At 38.3% G+C, this 22,203-nt stretch overlaps 1 protein-coding gene across 5 annotated transcripts in view; it reads right to left on the reverse strand.

Moving 5' to 3' along the window:
- Positions 1 to 22,203, reverse strand: part of Ccser2 (coiled-coil serine rich protein 2) — a 132,804-nt gene that overhangs the window by 78,296 nt on the left and 32,305 nt on the right. For 4 of the 5 annotated variants that reach the window (XM_059274154.1, XM_059274155.1, XM_059274156.1 and 1 more), the window contains exons 2-3: positions 17,711 to 19,163; positions 16,488 to 16,684 (exon numbers count right to left, since the gene is read on the reverse strand). In XM_059274154.1, coding sequence (XP_059130137.1) covers positions 16,488 to 16,684; positions 17,711 to 19,124 — 1,611 coding nt within the window. In that variant the 5' untranslated portion in view covers positions 19,125 to 19,163. Of the gene's footprint in view, positions 1 to 5,137; positions 5,233 to 16,487; positions 16,685 to 17,710; positions 19,164 to 22,203 lie in introns of those variants that run through there. The other variant, XM_059274158.1, reaches the window with a different exon arrangement.

The following is a 22,203-nucleotide window of genomic DNA, read 5'->3' on the forward strand; positions in this document are numbered from 1 at the left end:
GATGAAATAGCATTTTAAGTAAACAAAGAAGTCAGGCAATGGTAGCACACACCCCTTTAAGTAAACACTTAGCAGGCAGGGTCTCTGTGTGTTCAAGGCCACACTAGGGAACAGAGCCAAGTGTGGTGACACACGCCTTTAATCTCAGTACCAACCATAGAGACCTGGAGGTCTGTGAAGACAGGCACACAGTGAAGAGCTGTGTTGGAAGAGGAAGTGAGATAGGTGGGCTAAGATAGCCAATGAGATGGCAGAACAGCAAGGCAATAAAGGATGGGTAGACAGGAAGTAGTTTGCAATTGGAAGCTGCCGAGTTGGTGAGGTAAGGTTGGCTGGTGGCTTTCCCTATTTCCCTGATCTAAGGCTTTCACCCCTATATTTGGCTCCATGTTTTGTATTTAATAAGACCATTTAGAAATTCATCTACAGCTGTTGTCTTGCTTGTAATTAACAGTTGGTAGACACCTAAAGCATATTTAATGAATAAAAATATGTAACTCTAAAACACTCAGCCCTTGGTGACTTCCAATGCAATATCCTTTCTTGTTCCTTCTCCTCACATAATAACCCAACACTATGAAAGTCTTTCCGGATAACAGACGGCAGCGGACTGCCCAGCCACCTGAAATGAAGAAAGGAGACCACGAGCCAAGGGCAACTATTAAAAGCTGAAGAGATAAGGAAACACGATCCCTTTCGAAACTCCTAGAAAGCATGCTGCCATGCTGACATATTGATTTAGTCTACTGAGACCTGCTTCTCACTATTTTCCAATAAGACAATTAGGTTTGTGTTGTAGGAATTTGTTACAGCATGAGAAAACCAATCTATTGTGTTTCCTCAAATTCTATAGCCAGATTTGTTTCTGTTTCTCCTGTTTTAGGGCCAATATTATTGCCATTAACTGTCTATACCTTTCATAGTTTAAATATTGTTTCCCATCTTTCTGGGGTGCTTCTCAGCAGGCCGAAAGAGAGACAGACCAATGCAAAAGCACAGTAGCACCTGTAAAGTTAAAGGATAAAATCATTGGGAAATAGTGGGACTTCTTGTAGGGAGTAGAGGAAAGTCTAAATGAACGTGTAAGGAGCAGAGGAAATCCTAAGGTAATATGTGCCATGCCAAGGATCCCAATGCATTAGACCCATAAGAACTGCCAATCTTCCTCTGGTCCATGTACGGATGTTCACAGTGCAAGCAGAAACTATCAACTATAGCTTCCTCTTCTGGGATTGACTGCACCCTGAGACTGCTCCCTACAAAGACTGACTACAATTAGATTCACTTCCTTATTCAGCCACATACTATAAACCCCCTCCTTATGCAGCTGTCTACAGTAAACCCACCTGGTCAATTCAGAGGAATAAAAGAAAGGCACCAAGTGTGCAGGTTGCTGCTGCTGTTGCCACCCGTGGGGTATTTCCCCCAGAGTGAGCACAATACAGCTGATCCCAGCTTTTCTGGGTGCCTGTCCTTTCTTCAGTCCCTTCTTGCCCCAGTCAGGTCAATCCCCGAAGCCATGCAGCACATGGGGACTTACAGAAGCTGCCAATCACGTAGGAGGTTGTGGCCTCAACAATAAGCCCTAGCCAAGTTGGACTTGCACTACACTTTAAGGCTTTTAAAAATTTACTTCAAGTTCTACAGGCTTGCGATACTGTAACAGTGGATGATAGATTTTAGTTAACATATGCTTAATAAGCTGAAATATTAATGCATTAGTAGCACAGGGGAGATATATTTAGTGGCTGTCATAGTGGTATTAACAACTAGCACTTTGATATGCATAAATTTTAGAATAACTGAACAAGCAATGACAAAGACAGAAGAAAAAGTATCCATCTAAACTACAAAAATGTGCACTAGAATGCAATTTGTAATTGAAAAATGTTAGAAATAATCCTGATATTCATTATTAGAATAATTGAATAAATACTATGTATCAACAAAATTATGTAGTATGAGTGGTATGAAAAAATGGGAATATATCCATGAAATGACATGAAACAAACACCTTAAGTAAATCAGGACATAAAGAAAGCCTAAAGTTAAATACGGACAGTAGCAAATGAACCTTAACATTATGACAAATGGTTAACTACCAAAGAGTACATATATAGCACACATGTTATGGTATAGGTTTCTCAGTGAGAGAAGAGTTAAAAAGAAAAAGGAAGAATAGAATGAACTCTGTACTAATGAATGGAGTTGAACGCACCACTATGAATACTGAATAACAGAAGTTACACACAATTCCTAACTACTTTTACCATGATGCTTAAAAATCAATGACATGCAAAAAGCACACCTACTCCTTAGTTTGGTTTCTTAAATCTACTTCTAGAAGTGAAGATTCTACAAGACGAACCTAGAACCTTCTGGTGCCAAAACAAGAAATGTTCAAAAGTGATGAGGCATTCAGAAACATACAGGAGCTGGCATGAAGGTACTCCTAATAGTTAGCAAAAACAATCTGAATAACAAACAATACTGCTGAACTACAGAGTAAGTAGTACCTAAGTGCCTATCAGACCACAGTGACATGAATCACCCTAAGCAGACAGGAAAGGGGGATAGCTCTTCTTTACATCAAAATTCCAGTTTAAAAAAGCATCAATAGATCCTAACACTGGAGATTATTCTGAAAACAAAGGATCCATACCCTTCAAAAATACCAAAATTATGAAAAAACAAAACAAAAAACAAAAACAAATAAGCAAACAAAAACCCTAGCATTACATAGGTCAGATAAATTAAGGAGACAGGACAAGCAAATAGGAGGAGGGGCCTTGGAATGGAGTCTGGACAGACATCAGATGTTGGCAGCATCATTGGCAAAATTCAAAAAAAGGTGTGAATCTGATTTGGAACTAAATTCAACTTACGTTCCTGGTTCATATCTATAGCCAACTATGCACTACAGCAACGTAGTGTATTAACCTTAGGAGAATTGGTATGTCAAAGGTATATGGTAACATTTTATAAATTCCCATTTAAATCTAAATTAACCCAAAATTAGTTAAGAGAACAAAACCAAAAGTGAAGCTGTACCTTATATAAAACTTTCTGGACAGAGAAATAGTTCTTGTTCCCTTCATACTTACTAGAAAATTTTAGTAAACACTAATAAAAGTGTCAAACAATGAATAAGAAACTTTTGAGGCAAGGAATGTATATTCAAACAAATGTCACATTTTTAAGCACTGAAAACAGAAAAGGGGCTATGGTGGGCATGCGTGTGCACGCGCCCACACACACACTCACACACACTACATAAAAATGTAATTAAAAATTAAGAATCCCTCTGTAAACAACTTCAGAGCTTGGAGATATCTCCAAATAACTTGATGTAATTTCTCATGAGGGAAGAACACTACAGGTTATGAGATAGGAAGTCTAGGGTGGGGTCAAAATTTGGAGTTCTGCTTTGTGGCCTAATGTTCTTAGGCTACTTTCCACTGCATCATATATTAAAAGATGGAAGCCCCCACAAACCACCTTTCAATCTCTGCCTCCATGCACCCCAAAGCAAGGGACTCAGTTCACAGGTTCTGAGAATACAGACTACCTAACTCCTCAACAAAGAGAGCAATGAAAGACTAGGGTAACGCCACCTAATGCCCCTAGAAACCAAGAGTTTGGAGGCAGTAGATCCTGGAATTTGCTTTAGAACAATCAAAGAGAAAAGCCTGGGCTGTTTTAAAATATAAACTGCTCATTCAGAATAGAACAGCAACTTGAGCAACTCTTAAAAGTCATCCAATTAGTGAAAAACATTTGGCTTTTCAACTTCAGTGTCCTCTTGAACAAGTCTATTATACCTGTCTAATCCAGTTTCAAGAAGTCAGGTCAGTCTTATTAACCATGCATCTATGTTAGGGACCACAGCTACCTAATGGACACATGGTTATAAACACTGCTTTTGGTTAACAAATTACTTTTTGTTTTGTTTTGTTTTTTCGACATAGGATTTCTCTATGCAGCCTTGGCTGCCCTGGAACTATCTTTGTAGACCAGGTCAGCCTCGAAGTAATGAAGATCTGTCTGCCTCTGCTTCCAGAGTACTAGGATTAAAGGCATGCATTACTGCTGCCCAGCTGACAAATTACTTTTAAGTTTGCTTCTCTCTGGTACAGAGCCTTTGGCCTAGAAGTTTAAATAGTACAACAACTCTGCATTTATAAAAGAGAAATACATATTCCAAAAAACACTGTGTATAATATCACAGATGCAAGAAGTATATAAGAGCATTTGAAATAGAAATATTTATAGAGTATTTACTACTGTATCAACCTCACTGCCTTTAATACATGATTTGCAAATATCTGTAGGTTCAGCTTGGGGTATCAGGTTTTCCCTGCCTTCCTAGCTCATTCCCCTAGCTTCACCCCTAACTCTTCTCTATCTCACACTTATACTCAGCTATGCTGCTATTCCTCGTCATGACTTAATGATACCCACACACGACTATGCATGCTTTTCCTATGCTAACATGTTCACCTTCGTGGTTTCCTTGGCCAATGGATCAACTTTGTACATAGTCTTCAAAATGTCATTCTAATGTCACTTCTCTTTAAAACAAATGCATTCTCTTTCTCTCTTTTCTCCCTCCCCAACAGAGTCACACCTCATTTGTTATTTGTAGCCCTCATGCACACTAATACCTATCACTTTTAAATCCACGCTGTGATCATCTGTTTATATGGTACCAGAATCCAAACTCATTAAGGATAAAGACAACTTTATCCATCAATGTCTGCAGAATTTAACAGTATTCCTCAAACACAATAGAAACTCAATAACTACTGAATTAAACTTCAGATTGTAATGTACCTAATGTATTAAAACATTCATTGTTATTAAAAAAAATATAATTATGTTTAAGGGGTCAAAACAACTATATTAATAAATTTAAGCTTATTCAAGAGTGAGTTATATTACTGGGACAAGAAAGAACTTTTGCTGGTAATTCAATATGGGAAAACATCTGGTGATAGAGCAAATTTCTTCCTCTCACTATAAGAGATACATATCTGTAGCAACTACACTGAGTAGATCCTTCTATTCTCTCCAGTTCTGTGATTCAGTATCAAGGAACAGCTAGAGGGATGAAGATGAATTTGAAATTCCCATTTACCTATTTTAAGACCGTCTCAACTTTCTGTAAGCCGTCCCTCACCTGCCCATCTACACTGGCATCACATTTTTAGTTCCTGGCAGCTTGCTATTATGACACGGGATGCCTTAGAAACTCCCTTTCTAAAGACACTATGTCACAATATGCATGGAAAATACTGAACAGCAATAAACAGGAACTGCAGGTTAGGGGTTTCTGTTTATTTTGTGATTGAATGGCAATAACTTATGGGGCCTTTCATGGAATTCATTTCAATAAAGATTTACTGAAACCTTAGAGCCTAAAACCTAAAAAAGCAATGAGAAAAAGTAAAATATCAACCATAATCAAGACAAGAAGTAGGAAGTAGAGGGTAAAGTGAGTGGAAGATGAAAGCCAGAGACAGATTCCACATTACAAGGAGAGAGAAGCCAACAGGGAGGCAACAAGCCTAACCAGCAACTGCAGGTGAATTGGCAGAATGTATAGAAGCAGAAATATTACTTCTCAAACTGAAGAGATGTTTCCATCTGTACAAACAATAGGATATGGAATTCAGCCAACTGTAGTTCTCTAAACATTTTCCAAACTGTCTTTTCCTCTACACTTCCACTCACCACCGCCTTAATGCCAGCCACTACCACTCTCCCTTCAACAACGGCTTCCACTACTCTTCATGTATTCCAATTCAATCTTTCACAGAGAATATTTTCTGAACGTAAATCAAATTATGCTCCTTCCCATTAAAGCCCTCCTGTAGCTCTTTTTCAGTTCACAGAACAAAAATCCAATCCTCTCCCTGGGTAAGAGCTCTGCACTGACAGGCTCTTCTCTGTCTCTCAGCCATATCAATTCTTGGGCTATCCCAGCCTTCTCACTTCCTTAAATATACTATCCCTCTTGCCCATTCCCCAAACACAGAACATTCATCCAAGGTACCCATCCTATTCTAGTTTACTCCTGGGCTAACTTAGCTAAATTACATCACTTCCTCAAAAAGCCTTAACTAACACACAAGGTCAAGCCTGCCATATAATAAGAAAGAATAGCCACACTAGTTGGCTTGCTACATCAGGCTTGAGAATAGAAGGGGTTATGAAGACTTCCATACAAAGGGAAGACTGGAAGTCAGGATTTAGCCTGATGCTTGAAAGTAAGCCACATGGGGAACACCTATGTACATGTACACACACACACACACACACACACACACACACACACACACACACACACACACAATTTCCTGCTGGGAACAACTCTGTGACAGGAATTAGCATACCAAGCCCCTGAACCTTGGCTTTTTGATTCCATGTATGATGAAAAAGAACCAGAGCTCCTAGAAATGTAGCTAATTCTGGGGTTCAAGGAAACAAAGAACAATAAAGACTAAACCACCTTATACGAGAAATCAAGGAACGTAGCACTTGAAAAGTAACACAGGAGTGGAACACAAAAGCCAAATACATGGAGTACTCACTGGCCAGGAAGAGACAAGACTCAAAGCTCATACTAACTCACTAAAGAGGTGTAAAGTGTGTAAGTTTGAAAGACATCAAAAGATAGTTTTCGGTTAATAATACAAGTTAGGATAGAAAGTGAATTAGGTACAACACTTTGTGCTCACCAAAATAGGATGGATAATGGAGTATTTTCTCTGAATTTGTCAAATGTTTATGGACTGGATATTGTTAATATAATTCTTGACTGTATATATTGTATACATTTATTGTACATAGTTTTTCTTATATTAGTTATAAACTTCTTTTATGATTTTAAACAAAAGGGGGGAAATGTAGTGATATATTGTGTACCCTAATAAAATTTGCCTTAAGTTCAGAAAACAGAACAAGCCACTAGATTAAACATAGATGCTAGGCAGTGGTTGATAAACACTTTTAATCCCAGTACTTGGGAATCACATGCCTTTAATCCCAGCACTTGAGATCTCATGCCTTTGCTTGGGAAACACACATGCCTTTAATCCCAGGAAGTGATGGCTGGGCGGAGAAGGGTATATAAGGCGTGAGGAGACAGGAAATAGAGGCCTTTTCAGGCTGAGAAGTCCTAGAGATAAGATGTGGCAGTAGCTTGTTCCTTTGTCTTTCTGATCTTTCAGCATTTACTCAATATCAGGCAATGGGTTTTTATTAAAAAGACCAATTAGCAATTCATGTTACAAAAGAACACATATGTTATTAGTCAAATGGAGAAATCTGAGTGAGATGCAAAGACTAGATGGCAATAACAAATCCATTTCATGATATGAATGACTACTCTATGGACATGGGAAAACAATCTTGTTTCTAAGAAATATACACTAAAGCATCAGAGGAACAGGGGACATCAGGTAAGGAAATTACTCTCAAGTGGCTCAAGGGGGAAGGTATTTGTTTTGCTTCTGTTTTTTTGACAGGGACTTTTGCTATATGTAGCAAATTCATAAATTTCCTGCCTCTAGATGAAGAGATTATAAGCAAGCACCATCTGGCCATGCTCTTTAATAAACCACACCATGTTGTACATCATTTTGTAGAAACCATTACCACTGTGTTATTGGTGTTATGTTAACATTGTAACATCGTGAGCATAAAAGAATGGGGGAAATAATATTCTACATTTGCTTCAATAGAGAAGCAAAGGAGGCTATAAATTCACCTGAAAAATTCAAAAACAGGGATGGCAAGATATCTCAGGAGGTAAAGGAGCTTACCACCTAGGCTGAGGACCTAAATCTATGCCACAGGACTCACATGGTAGAAGAAGAGAACTGACTCCTGCAAGTTGTCCTCTGACTTCAATATGCACAATTCCTGCTCTCGTGCACACACAAACAAATAAATGCAATAAAAAAATCAAAAACTCCTAAGAACAAAGGTTTAGCCAGAAATAGCCTCATAAAACAGAAACCAAAGTTTGACATTCAAACTTTATAGGCTTTATGGTTTTTTTAAAAAAAAATCTGCAGTAAGGACAATAAGTATCAAAGATGAGAATTTAACAAAAAATAACATTTGTATCACTACCATGTCTCTAGCTTCCTAACTAATCTACATTACTAATGTAATTTCAAAGACTCAGTAGGTTCTCCTCTGGTATAAAAAGAAATGAAACATAGTCTGACCCTTATAAAATCCTTTTGTCTTCAGTGTAAGTGGGAAAATCAATATAAAGTAGTATGATAACACACAGGGATAAAGTGCTGAACATAGGAGGAAGAACTACTTTAGTTCAAAACAAAATGAAAGGAGCCACATGTCAGTACTAACAGTGTAAAGTAGGTGAGGAGTCTTCACAATCTGGCAGAAAAACAGGCTATGGTTTAACAGTGTTGGGTTGCACCTCATCATTAAACCACAAGCCTTTCAGGGATAAGAAGAAGAAAAAGAAGGTATGAATGCAACCTTGAAGGGTGAACAAACTTAGATAGGCAGAGGAACCACAGGAAAGGAAGGCTTGCTAAGTTCCAGTACAACTTGTAGGAAGAGACAGAATGTAAACATTTGGAGAAATACAAATACCCTCAAATGACCCTTGTACAAAGGATATTGGCAAGGTGTAGTGATCCAAGGATCTCCTGAACACAGATATAAGTATAACAACCTCCCAAGAAAGGAAATGTAATAATAATAATAACAAAAATAATAATAAAGACCTCACCAAAGTTCAATGAGTAGTAAAAAAAAAAAGACTGGTAAATGGGGGTAGTAAAAAAAAAAAAACTAGTAGAATAAAAACAAGCTACCACTGTCTTTTGAGGCAATATATGTAAATATACATTAGAAATGATCAAAGTATCTCTGGTCCTCTCCTTAACGTAAGATAGCAAAGGGTAAGTTAAATGAGACTAAGATCGTATATAATTATTAAAGATTAATTTTAAAATTCCTAAGTTTCCTCTAAACCTCAAAGACAAATACATATCAGATTTGATATTTTTACTTCCTTTTCTAATTCTAGACGACAAAAAATCCAAAATTTATTACAAGCAACCTAAGGAATAAAGCCACATAAACTACTAAGAATCTCATAAGACCTAACGCACATTTAAGTCTCAGTGGTGTCTGCAATCACCAGAGGAAAAAACCAAATGCAGCCACTTGCTCCTAGGAAAATAGGTCAATATCAAGTAATTTGCTTCTAAAGTGAAACTGGTTTAAATAAGGAGTTACACTGGCCTACTATTTGAAAACAAGGCAAGGCTGACAAAACACAAATAAAACCCATCATGTTCAACAATTGACTGCTTAGAACACCTCCTTGGCCATTCCTGTTTTAATCACTCCAGGCAGGTTAGCAGCTCAAGTCCTCAATCCCAGAACTCTGGAAGTATGAAGAGGATCTCACAGTACATGCTGGCCTAGGGTATATATCAAGACAATATCTCCAAATTTTTTAAACTTTCTTTTTATTTATTCTTTTTGTCTGTCACATCATGCATCTCAATCCTGTTCATTTCCTATCCCTTTGTATCTGCCCTCTGCCCTTGCAGCTCCCACCCCAAGTAAAATTTAAGAGATTAAAAAAAAGGAAAAAAATTACATAATGGAAGCTGTAGTGTGACACAGTGAGTCACACAGTAACCCCTTTTGTCCATATACTTGCAAGTGTTTTTTGTAAAGAGTCATTGGTCTGGCTGGAGGCCTCTGGTTTCTGCTACACTATTGATGAGCCCTCACCGGAACTCCTCTTGGTTATCCTGCTGTTGCCCTGTATTGTGAAAATCCTACAGCTTTGAGTCTACAGGACCAGTCCCTTCACATGCTCCAGAAGATCAAAGATGGGGTGGATATTGGGGTGGACTAACCCATAACCTTGGATCTGGGCCTGAGTAGTTGCAGAGTTGGTCAGCCGGCCAACTCTCCCTTGTCCCCAACACCAGGGTGAGCTCTCCAGCATTGCGCTGGAGTTCACCCCTTATAGTGATGAGCAAGAGGCCGGCCAGTTCTCCAGCTTTCACGTCCTCAGGGTTGGATCCCCCACACCTACACTTTCAGGAAGAGCTCTACTGTGTTGCCCAGGCATGGTGTAGGGACCACTCTTCTGAGTGCTGCAGCAGATGAGGGGCAGGGCTAACTCTCCCACTCTTCTGACCTCAAGGCCAGCTCTCCCACCTGGCTCAGGCTTTGATGGGGGGAAGGATCTCTCTCTCCCACCCATGCTACCACATGACAGGTGAGTAAGGGGGACATCTCTTTCATGCTCACAATATCTATCAGTGCTGGATCTCCCACATCTCTGCCAACAGGGCTGGCTCTATTGTGCTGCCCCATGAGGTACGGGGCCTGCTCGCTCAAGTGTTGCAGCTGGTGGTGGGCAAGGTCAGCTCTCCCACTGGCCTCAGGCATTGATGGCCAAGGTGGGGGGGGGGGATTTCTCCTCTCCCCGTCCATGCCATCACATGACTGATGAGTAATGGGGACAGTTCTCCCATGCTCAATTTAAAAAAAAAAAAGCATTCCAAAACCAAAAGCTATCTATACATATGGCTTAAACTTATCACTTCTCAAATATCTTAGTGTTAGGACATCATTTATCATGATGCTGTAGTACTCTCTTTAATGAACATAGCATCACAGAAAAGAAGATTCCAAGTATGAATCATTGTGTTTACAATTTCCAAATATTGCAGATATGAGTGAAATTATGGCAAAAATTACCAGAAAAAAATTACTGTATTTAGTCTTCAAAGCAGTTAAATATCAATTAAAAATTTAAAGGCTGGCAAGATTACTCAGCATAAAGACAGTTACTATCAGGCACAGATATATAAAAACGTACATATAGCCGGGCGGTGGTGGTGCACACCTTTAATCCCAGTACTAGGAAGGCAGAGACAGGCATATCTCTGTGAGTTCGAGGCCAGCCTGGGCTACAGAGTGAGTTCCAGGAAAGGTGCAAAGTGACACAGAGAAACCCTGTCTCGAAAAACCAAAAAAAAAAGTACATATGCACACAAACTAAATAAAGATGTGATTTTTTAAAAGCATACAGAACATATATCCTTGGCATATAAAAGGCTGAAAATTAAGAACACTAGACCAAGAATACAGAACTTAGTAACAAATACCTGACCGAACACTTCAATTTACTCACTTCCTCTAGAATTCACCCCAGTCTAAAATAGGAAGTTGTAACCAATCCATATCTACTTCAAAGAGCTACTGTAAAATTATGAACTGTGGTGGACAAAACAGACACTTGAGAGAAGAGGTCACATTGCAATCACAGTCAAGAGTACAGTAATAAATTAATGCATACGCTCTAGAGCTCTGCCTACATGCAGGCTGGATCCTCCTAGGTCACTTAGCCCAATAAGAAAATCCCTCACAGGCCTACTTATCTAGACAATTGCTCATTGAGATTCTACTTCTAGGTGAACCTAGATTATGTCAACTTGGAAAATCTTTGTTAATCAGTGACTACATATATAAATATTTCTTAGCCGTTTGGAGTTCTATTAAAGTTTTTAACAGTGGTTCTCAACCTTCCTAATGCTGCAAATCTTTAATATAGTTCCTCATATTGTGGTGACCCCCAACCATAAAATTACTTTATTACTACTTCATTAACTATAATTTTGCTTCTGTAATATAAATATATAATGTAAAAGAAAAGATAGAGGTTACATCACATATCTGTAACAGTTCAAAAAAGGGACCAAAAAAAAAAAAAGAAAGAAAAATCTTAAACACATAAATGGAAGACTACACTACACAGACACAAATAGGAAGGCTAATGTAAATACTTAGATTCTCTCCAAATTTATTTATAAATTCAGTGCAACCCTATGCAAACTCTGAGTCCTCCATAGAAACTTATTCTAAACTGGCATTCTCAACCTTGTCACGACACCTCTGGCAAACCTCTATCTATTTAACTATATTAAAGAGTTGCAGCATTGGGAAGGTTGAGAACCACTGCTATAAACTTTAACAGAACTCCAAATGACTAAGAAATATTTATATATGTCGTCACTGAGTTTTGACCAAGATGTCCCTTTAGTAGCAGAATGGGGGAAAATGGATTCCCAATCCTTACCCCTGCAAGAAAATTAATATTGGACCTCTATTTTACACCATACCATAAAAATTAATCTCGACTTTTATCCTACATATTACACAAAGTAAATTTCCAGGTGGACTGTAGATCTAAATGTAAAAGTTTAAATATAAGTAAAGGTTTTAGAAGAAAATACTGAAACAACTTTTTTTAACTTTTTATTGATTCTTTGTGGATTTTACATCATGCATCTCCATCCCATTCATCTCCCCATCCCTAGCTTCTGCCCTCTGCCCTTGCAACCTTCCCAACAAAATAAAATTTGAAAGTAAAACCCCATAAATCCAAAAACCAAAACAAATTTAATTAAAAAAAAACTCAGCAAGGAAGGTGCAGTGTGGCCCAGTGAGTCACACAGTATTCCCTTTAATCCATACATCTTTACTTCTAAGTGTTCATTGCAATGAGTCATTGGTCTGGCTATAAACCATCTTTTTGACTTTAGGGTAAGCAAAGATTTCACAGTGGACAAAAGCAGTAACAACAAAAGAAAAAAGTAAATTGAATAACATTAAAACTAGTTAACTGATCACCAAAAAATATTTAGAAGGCAACCCAGAATAGAAAATATACACAAACATATATTAGGTACCTAAGATTTACATTTAACCTGTGTCTTAGGGTTTCCACTGCTTGGTAAAATACCATGACCAAAAGCCACTTGGGGAGGAAGTAATTTGTTTCTTTTTAGTACTCTCAGGTTGCACTCCATCACTGAGGTCAGGGCAGGAACTGGAGGCAGGCACCTGGAGGCAGCAACCAAAGCAGAAGCCATGGAGCAATGCTAATTACTGGCTTTTTCCTCGTGGCTTAGTCAGCCTGCTTTCTCATACAACTAAGGACCAGCAGCCAGAGATATCACTGCCCTCCCTCACCCCACCCCCACATCAATCATTAATCAAGAAAGGCCCTGCAGACTTGCCTGCAGGCCAATATTATGGATGCATTTTCTCAACTGAAAGTCCCTCTTCCCAAATGATTCAAGTTGACATAAAACTAACCAACAAAAACATGTGAAGGATTCATACAAATAATTTTTAATGTAAATAGACCAATAAAAGGCATTTCACAAAAGAGTCTATCCTAACAGGTGGTAAGTATAATCTCAAAGCAGTATCATGATATCCCCACCAGAATAGTAAACAAAAGAGGCAAACAACATGACTGTGTAGAAAAGAAAGCAGAAATCTCAGAAGGGGTATTTGCTGCCAATGGGAGCTGTAAACACAATTACTTTGGAAAACTGGCAGCCCTTATAAAAATAAGCATACCTATAATTAAAGGAATCCCTCTTCTATTTTGCCAACTGAAATGAATTTTCACAAAATATACAACGGAATAGTCTCAATTCTCTAAATAGCCCCAAACTTGAAACAACCTAAAAAGCCACTCAACAAGGGGATGCAACAAGCCATACGACATTCACACAAAGAAATAGGATTCAACAAGAAGAATGGACAAGGTTTGCGATAGCTCATTGGTAGAATGTTTACTTCTAAACATGTGGAGGAGGAGGGACAACACACATGAACAGACAATAAGACAAAAATCCTACAACTCATTAAAAGAAGCCAAATACAAAATATTATGTGCCCAGCTCCATTTATTTAGTTTCAGAACAAGGACAACTGATCTACAGTGACAGAAGAAACATTCCAGCATCCTTTCCTCTCTTTCTCGTGGTAAGAAGTCTTTTCTCTGGAATAAGAGAATCAATGAAAGAAACAGAAGAGAGTTTTCTGAGATCATGGCAATAGTCCCCAAAACAAGCTGGACAACTCCACCAAAATTCCTTGGGCTGTTTGTAAATTCACGTGCTTTACTGAATGTAGTTATACACAAGTACTACTAAGCATGTAAACCAACAGCCAAAATTCTAGCTGGTAACTGTTTATGAAGTGCTGGTCTGAAAGTTCTCTGTTTATCCTTGACAACGGATGAACTTTCACCATGTGTCTTTAGTACTCTTTTCCTTCAAAAACAAAAGTTTTACTCTAAAAGCAGCATCAGCTAAAGGAAACAGGAGCTGATTGGGGATGCAGCCCAGAGCTGGAGTGCTTACACAGTATGCACAAGACCCTGGGCTAAATTCACAACAGGAAAGGTGGGTGGTTTCATCTAAACTGCATCAGCAGTGACAACCAGTGTACAATCTGAAGAAGTTTGCCTTATATTAACCTAGACTGGAATTGACATTGTTACAAAGCCCAAGAAAAGAGAGAGCGTGTTAAAGTTCATTTAGAGTTAAGTTACTAATATTAACAGAAATTATTTAGCAAAGTAAAAGAAAAATGGAAAAATAGAAAAAGGAAGACAATTTAAGTTAAAACAGTAAGAGTGAAGTACATAAAAATGCAAATGCAAGTACAAACTCCTTGTTAAAAGAAAAAGACAAAATTATTTTTAAATAAATTATTTGCTAAGGATCAAGCAGGTTTACTGCAAAAGGGAGGAAATACACAAAATAAAACTGAGAAAGTATACTGATATCTGGGCAAAAAGAGGGAAGACAAAATGCATTAGCCAAACCAGAGCAGCTCAAGGAAGACCAAACAGTTAAGTGATGTATCATGAAAACAAAGAAAGCTGAAAATATCCAAAGCAAAAAATATGAACTTCCATCAAAAACAGTAAGTCCACTATCAAAGAAGATCTTAACATGCTTTTGTCAATACATCCATCCTTTCTTAGTCTTCCCCTTGGATATCAAAATTGGGCATGGTGGTGTACACCTTTAATCCCAGCACTTGGGAGGCAGAAGCAAGCAGATCTCTGTGAATCTGAAGTCAGCTTGGTCTACACAGAAAGTTCTGGGACAGACAGGCCTAACATGGTGAAACCCCAACTCAAAAAGAAACAAGAGAGAAAAATCAGGAGCCACCATCTTGCTCTAAAGTAGTATGAAGACTTGTTGCTTCCTATCTGTTATTTATCAAGACACATAATTCATGGATTTTAACACCAACATCATCCATGTACATTCTAAATTCTGCAGAGAGGGCCTTCTGTTAGTTATGATAATGAACTATTAAAAAGAATGTCCTAAGTGACCTACTGCTGCCATCTACTGGACAAAATATTGATAAGCACCTTGATTATACATTTAAAAGGCCTATTAGTAAAGAACATAGTGATGTCTTAAACTGTGACTTTGACCTAATCAGATGACAATACTCTGTAAATTACATACACAAACAAAGGCTTCCTTTTGTCTGTGAAACTTAAAAGCCTCTTGTAAAATACCTGGTTTGTCCATGTCACAGGCTTATATGAACATATAAAGTTATGCTGTCTGAAGAGCCAGTTAGAATACTGTGTATCTACAAACTGATTTGATTGTATGAGGATTCCTATTTTAACCTAAATAATTACACTGAGCCATTTTAATTACACCAGCTACATTTTATTCATGTCATTATCCACGTTACTTGTATGTTTTGTAAAAGAGCCATGCGTCAGTGCCCAGCAGCTCTTCTACTTCCCTGTTTCCAGAAACAGGGATTGATTACATTTCCTATCCCCTGAGTACTTATGTGGGACCACAGACAAGTTCTGATTATCAGGTTGTGAGTGAAAGCACCCAGTGCCATTTGCAGGCCAAATTAAATACTGCAAGAGTGTGACTGTCAATACTGTCTTCTTCTATCACAGGAATTAGGGGCTTCAAGGACAAGGTCAAGCTCAAGGCCAAAGCAACTTAGGCCACTAAAGGCAACTGGCCTACAGAGCTACCCAGACCTACAGTAGACTTTGTAAAAACAAGAGCCAAACCCTTCCATTGTATTAAGCCACAGTAAGATGGTGGTAGAATGGGAGTGCATCAACACAGCCTAATAGAGCTATTAGCCTAACAGCTAATTCTTGGTCATAGAACAACTTTTCCATCAATTCCCCACCCTTTCTGAGGAACACCGGTATAAAGCACCAACCCTGACCTCCCTTCACCAAGTGGCACTTCTCAATATAGCAACTAAAAATGTCTATAGGCCATGCCCTCCACCTCCTTGAAAGCCACATTCTCAGGTTAGCCTGACCAATACAGTAAGCACAAATGCCTGGATGTATAAAAAATTACGTGTGTGTGTGTGTGTGTGTGTGTGTGTGTGTGTGTGTGTGTGAGCATTAAAGTCAAATGTCACATACTCTTGGTGTTTTAGTTATACATTTTATAAGCCATTAACAGACAGGTATGAATTGCTACTTCTCAAATAAGAAAGTTGATTTCTAGGTTTAAAATATTTATCAGTGTCATATGTCTCTGTATAATAGAGTCAAAAGAAAACTCCAAAAGGGTGCACAAACCCATACATACTATGCTGTTCATTTCGGAGGACTCATAGCTGCCAACAGGATGGACACTTCCAATGGGTTCCAGGCCCTCTTCATCCCACATGTACGTTCCATCAGAGCTATCGGATGGAGAGAGTTCAAATGAAGACCCAGCTCTGTAATCCGTATCTGGTGAAATCAAGTTATTTCCAGAGGTATGCTTTGTACATTCACTCCTGTCTTCAAATGATTTTAAAAGAAAGAAAAAAACATGAATTTACAAAACAGTCATTTCTCATTTCTAAAATATAAGCTCTAATAATCCAATGTATTATAACAACATTTGGTTCAAAAACCACAACAGTAGTTTGCTTCTAAATTCTAAATAAACTTAACAAAAAAGGAGGCAAAATAGGAGTTCTAAAAATAAGCTGCTGAAATATTTTGTGGTAAACAGAAAACTCACTCTGCAACATTTCTTACATCCTCATACTCCTTTAAGATACTGAATTTTAACCACTGTTCAGGAAATCCTCTCCCTCTCTGTAAACTAGTTAGCCTCACAGATGCATCCTTAACAGGAAAAAAAATGTGTTCTTAGACATCTTCCGTTTAGAAGAGTTGCAAACAACAGGAGTTTAGTGCATCACTATGTGACCTAGTCCCTTGACTAGGCATGCCTTTGTGCACTCCCTTCAGTGTTCATCTTAGGATAATCGAACAAATAACCTTCATCCTGCAGTAAGTACCAATACAGCCAAGTCTAAGAAGAAATGTTGAATAGGCACTCTCTCTCTCTCCTCAGTAAATAATGCTTCACTGAAATGTAAGGACTGCTAACCAAAAGCGTTCCCTAGGATAGAAAGCATTCAATTGAACACAACCTGTTAGCTGATTGGTGTTTGCTATAGCTTTACTCTTAGCAGATTGCAATGATGGCTACAGTGAAAGGTATTGTTTAGTGGCAAGCCACTCCACGGCAAAGCAAGGAAAATCATCTGGAAGCACAGCCAATACTACAAGGGAATCAGCCTGAAGAAGACAGCCCCAAAACAGCAAAGTTTAGAGTGCTTGGACTAATCTATCCTAGACAAGATGAAAACAGGATCAAAACAAGCTACAAGGCTGATATCCTGCTCCACTTTTATCTAGAATGAGTCTTCTCAGTCAAATAGCATCTTGGAATCGATCAGCGGACAATCCTAGATGTTAGCTCTGCTATAATCGCTAGGAGAAAGCACATAAATTAAGGATATTCATACTTACCAGAGACACTTATATCTATCCACTCATCAGCTTTACTGAAGATCTGTTCATTTTCCTTAGGAGAATCAAATATATCCTTTGATGGTCCATTGTCATGCTTTTCTTCTTTGAGAGTAATTTCCTCTGGGGTTATTCTAGTTCGGTTGGAGTCCTCTAAGTCTATAAAATCATCGCTGAAATCTTCACTTAAATCATTCTTATCAGAAGATGACAAAGATGACAAGGAAATATCATCCACATCATCACTCAGGTACCTAATTTTAGAATCATGCTTCATGGTCTGATCATTGTCTGTTCGATAACTTTCATTTTCAACTAGTTCTTGGTCCTTACCAGTAGAGCCATCCTTCGCCGAAACTATAGCTTCTTCCTCTACACACATGCCAGCAGGAGAATTTTTATTACTATCAACTGTCATAGTCCCAGAAAATGGAGGTCGGCTAGATTTCAGTAGAGAGGGATGAACCATCCTATAGCCCAAAGTGGAAGATACACCTGGGCCATTGGATAAAGCCAATTTCTTTCCACCAGCAGCATAAGGCCTATTAAAACCAAACCCCAAGTGTTCATTCCCATTGAGTACTTCTGACTGCCGAGAATTTCTCGTTAGCATACCTGACCGGAGAGGCACTCGAACGGGTAGCTGTTGGTTCTGATAAGGCTTTGTAAGGTCTACAGCTCTGTTGAAGGAATGTGATCTGGTTATAGATGAAGGCGGAAGGAAGGAATTCTGAATGGAATGTGAAAAACTTTGTGACCTTACCATTTTTTCACAAGTAATAGATTTAGTATTGTCTGGAGACTGTGCTAAACTTTCTCCAGAACTGCTTCTGGTGGCACAGGAGTTCACTCTTGGCTTCTGCATGTTACCAGGTGATCGGTTCCTATAAAACGTATTCAAATGTGACTTAGCATTGACCGAAGAATATGAAGTCCTTCCTAGTAATGTGCCTTTGGTGAATTTACCCAAATTAGATGGTCCAGAAAAAGATTTTTGATTTAACTCCTCTGTAGATGACAAAAACATGGTGGATGGTCTTGCTAACTTGGATGTGAACAAGGAAGCACTTTTCAAACCTCCCTTTATCCCATTCCCATCAGGCGTTCCTGGAGCAGCAGCATGGTGCTCAGGATCGATTAGTTTATCATGTGTACTTTGAATACTATTAAGTTCTGCTGTATTTTGTGAACCAAGTTGGTATTTATTTGCTTGTCTCCAATTAAACGAATGGGACAGGGAGCAATCAGAGCCATTATTTTTGATGTAACTCTTGACATTACTACTCTTGGAAGTCCCTAACAAAGCCACAGCGGCCCCATTTGGCATTGGTTGCAGTGTGCTTCTCGTAGGTTTTGTTCCATACTTTGGCAGCTTGGAACCCAAAAACGTCTTGATTTGTGTTTTTTCTTCCATGAGCTATAAGGTGCATTTGTTCTTAAAAGTTGACAGAATCTGTGCAGAGAAAAAAAGGAAGATTAAACATTGTTAAATCAGTATAATTAAATGGATATATAAGTATGTATTTATTAGTTATAGGCAGAAAATTATCCAGGATTCTATACAAAATAAGCAAAATGTAAAAATAAATCTAATCTTGAATTTTTTTTTAATCTTAAGCTTTTTTAAAAAAGATTTTTATTTATTATGTATACAGTGTTCTTTCTGCATTCCAGAAGAGGGCACATAGACCTTATTATAGATGGTTGTGAGCCACCATGTGGTTGCTGGGAACTGAACTTAGGACCTCTGGAAGAGCACCCAATGCTCTCAACCTCTGAGACATCTCTCCAGCCCTGAAATTTTTAATAAACATAGTACATCAAGACTGAAAAAAAAACAAAGTGTTTTATGGACCTGTGCTTGACGGTGGCTACTTTGAGCCATTAATGTACTAAAAGGACTATGAATTCAAATTAGAGTCTGCAGTGGTGTCAAGATCAAGCAGCGATGTTTGTTGTACACAGTAAAAGAAACAGTACCAATACCCATGCCAGACAACTGCTTTTTCCCATTTTTGATAGTGGCCTTTATCACAAAACATACTTCCATACTCACAAACATTTTTAGAATAGCTGTAAGAAAATTGGTAACAATAGTGAAGCACATGTAATAGTCATTTTCCAATTGCTAAATATTACATAATAAAGACCCCATCATGTAGGGTCAAGGGAAGACTACAGCATCCCCTGCCTGAAGTAGTAGACTGAGGAGACAATGCTAGCCTTTAACTTCTCCATCCTTGCTTTCCTGTCTAAAATACGCATGATACATGTTGTTTTCCAGCAGCTTCTAAAGAGGTGCTCAAAAGCCAGACACACTGTCACAACAAAGTGATTTAGTACCTGCCAACTGGGAGGGGGGAAAATGTTAGAATCTGAATACACTTTTACCTATACAGTAATGCTATAGCTTTTAAATAGAAAACATGATTACAGAACAAATGACCTGTGGTCTTAGAATGAAATTATTTTGATGTCTCATGTAAATTTCCTAAACCTGTGTATCTGTGTGAGTCCTGCTATTTTCACTGGTAGTAGACCTTCTGTCTCCTCCTCCTCCTCCTCCTCCTCCTCCTCCTCCTCCTCCTCCTCCTCGAGTACAGCTCTGAAATAAACAAGCATTGTGATTCTGCCTCATTACAGTAGCCATGCTGTCTTTGATGTGCTTCCTTCACCTGGTGTGTCTTTAAAAATGCAATCACAAACAATTTGAAAAAGTTCATGTTGGCTACATCTCTAATGATATAATCTGTGAGATACTTTAATAAATACTGCTTCTGAGTTTCAATAGGGAACTAAGAATGGCTAGCACAGAGCTTGGAAATGTCTAAGATTCCCTGAGTTCATTTCTATAATTTTTTTTTAAGTTATGGCATAATTATCAAATTGGCATGACACATCTGAAAGAATTTTCAAAACTATATAAGCTCTTTTTGAAAGACTAATAAATCAAAGTTTCTTGGTTGAAAAGGAATCTGCACTGGGCGGTGGTGGCACACGCCTTTAACCCCAGTACTGGGGGGGGGGGGGGGGGAGCCAGGCGGATCTCTGTGAGTTTGAGAGCAGCCTGGGCTACCAAGTGAGTCCCAGGAAAGGTGCAAAGCTACACAGAGAAACCCTGTCTCGAAAAATCAAAAAAAGAAAAAAAAAAAAAAGAAAAGGAATCTGCAGCTGGATAAGAACTGAGAAGTAGGAACAAATATTGTTGAGCATTACATACATAGCACCATGTTTATAACTTTATCATTAATTACTTAATCTCCATAATTACAGGGTGACACTTTTTACCCATCTCCCATAGCTACCTCAAGTCTAAAAACTAAAATAATATCATAAACCACCAAAGATGGACTGGATTAACTTCTGATTTCAGGGTCAGGACAGATTGCCTTCAATGACAAAGGAATGAAATATACTGGGAGGCACACCATTAGTGAGGGACAAGCATGAAGGGAGGAAGTAGGAGGCTAATATCACTGGAGAAGCATGAGGACTGCAGAGCCGGGGTGGTAAGTTCTGCAGGAGAACAGTTAACCCTGCCCCTTTGCAAACTCTATTCATATCCATTACATTATCCTCTAAGAAGCCACCCACTCACCTTCTTTATTTAGTACTGCTAGGAGCTTTTCAGAAGGCTACAAATTGCTTCAATTTTCGGGATGTAATAAGCGAAAATTTGCTACTTAGTCTAGGGGCAATTAACTGAACAATGCTAACGACTAAGCAGGCATAGGCAGTCACATCTAAAACTTGCTTTCACATTCAGACTCTACACCATAATTTTAAATGACTTGTTGGTTTGTTTTTTAATTTGTATTATTCAGTTACTTCCCTTCACATCCTCTTTGCTCAGTTTTTCCTGTCTGTCATATGTAACATAAGCTGATTCAAATGCTTGATTACAGCGTTTAAGTAGAAAAGAAACCTCTAAAGATTTAAAACTGTACATTTCATTCAAGGTTCTTCACAGTTTTAAAAAGAATACTCAAAGTTCAATATAAAGCCCCATTATTATTTTATCAGCTTGACCTTTTCTGTTCTACTACAACTTAATTTTTAGTGAAATGGAACCAAACTTGCAAAAGTCAGGCTCGGGGAATTGTGACTTAGGAACATCATTTTAGTCAGTGTAAAATCAAAGTGTATTACTTGCTGAATTTTGAGTTGAGAGGGCAGCGAGAATACTAGCATAGAAAGTGGAATCAGAAGCTCTCCTGCCCAAACAATAAACATATTTCCTCCCAGGTGTTACCAGAGTTCAAGTGTGCAAACTATGTAGCATGCAAATTTCATTTATAAGTTAAAGCCAAGGAAAATAATCTAATACCACTGATGGAGTAATAATGAAGCCTATTAATACCTTTGTAGCTACCTGAATAAGGAGGTATGCAGACATGACAAATAAATGCAGACTTTGCATACACTAGTGTTTGTCAAATCTCAACATGAAACAGTTTAATATTGTGGTCTATACCAGGCTTGCTAGAACAAAG

The sequence above is a fragment of the Peromyscus eremicus genome, chromosome 9, assembly GCF_949786415.1.
Source record: "Peromyscus eremicus chromosome 9, PerEre_H2_v1, whole genome shotgun sequence".
Lineage (NCBI taxonomy): Eukaryota > Metazoa > Chordata > Mammalia > Rodentia > Cricetidae > Peromyscus > Peromyscus eremicus.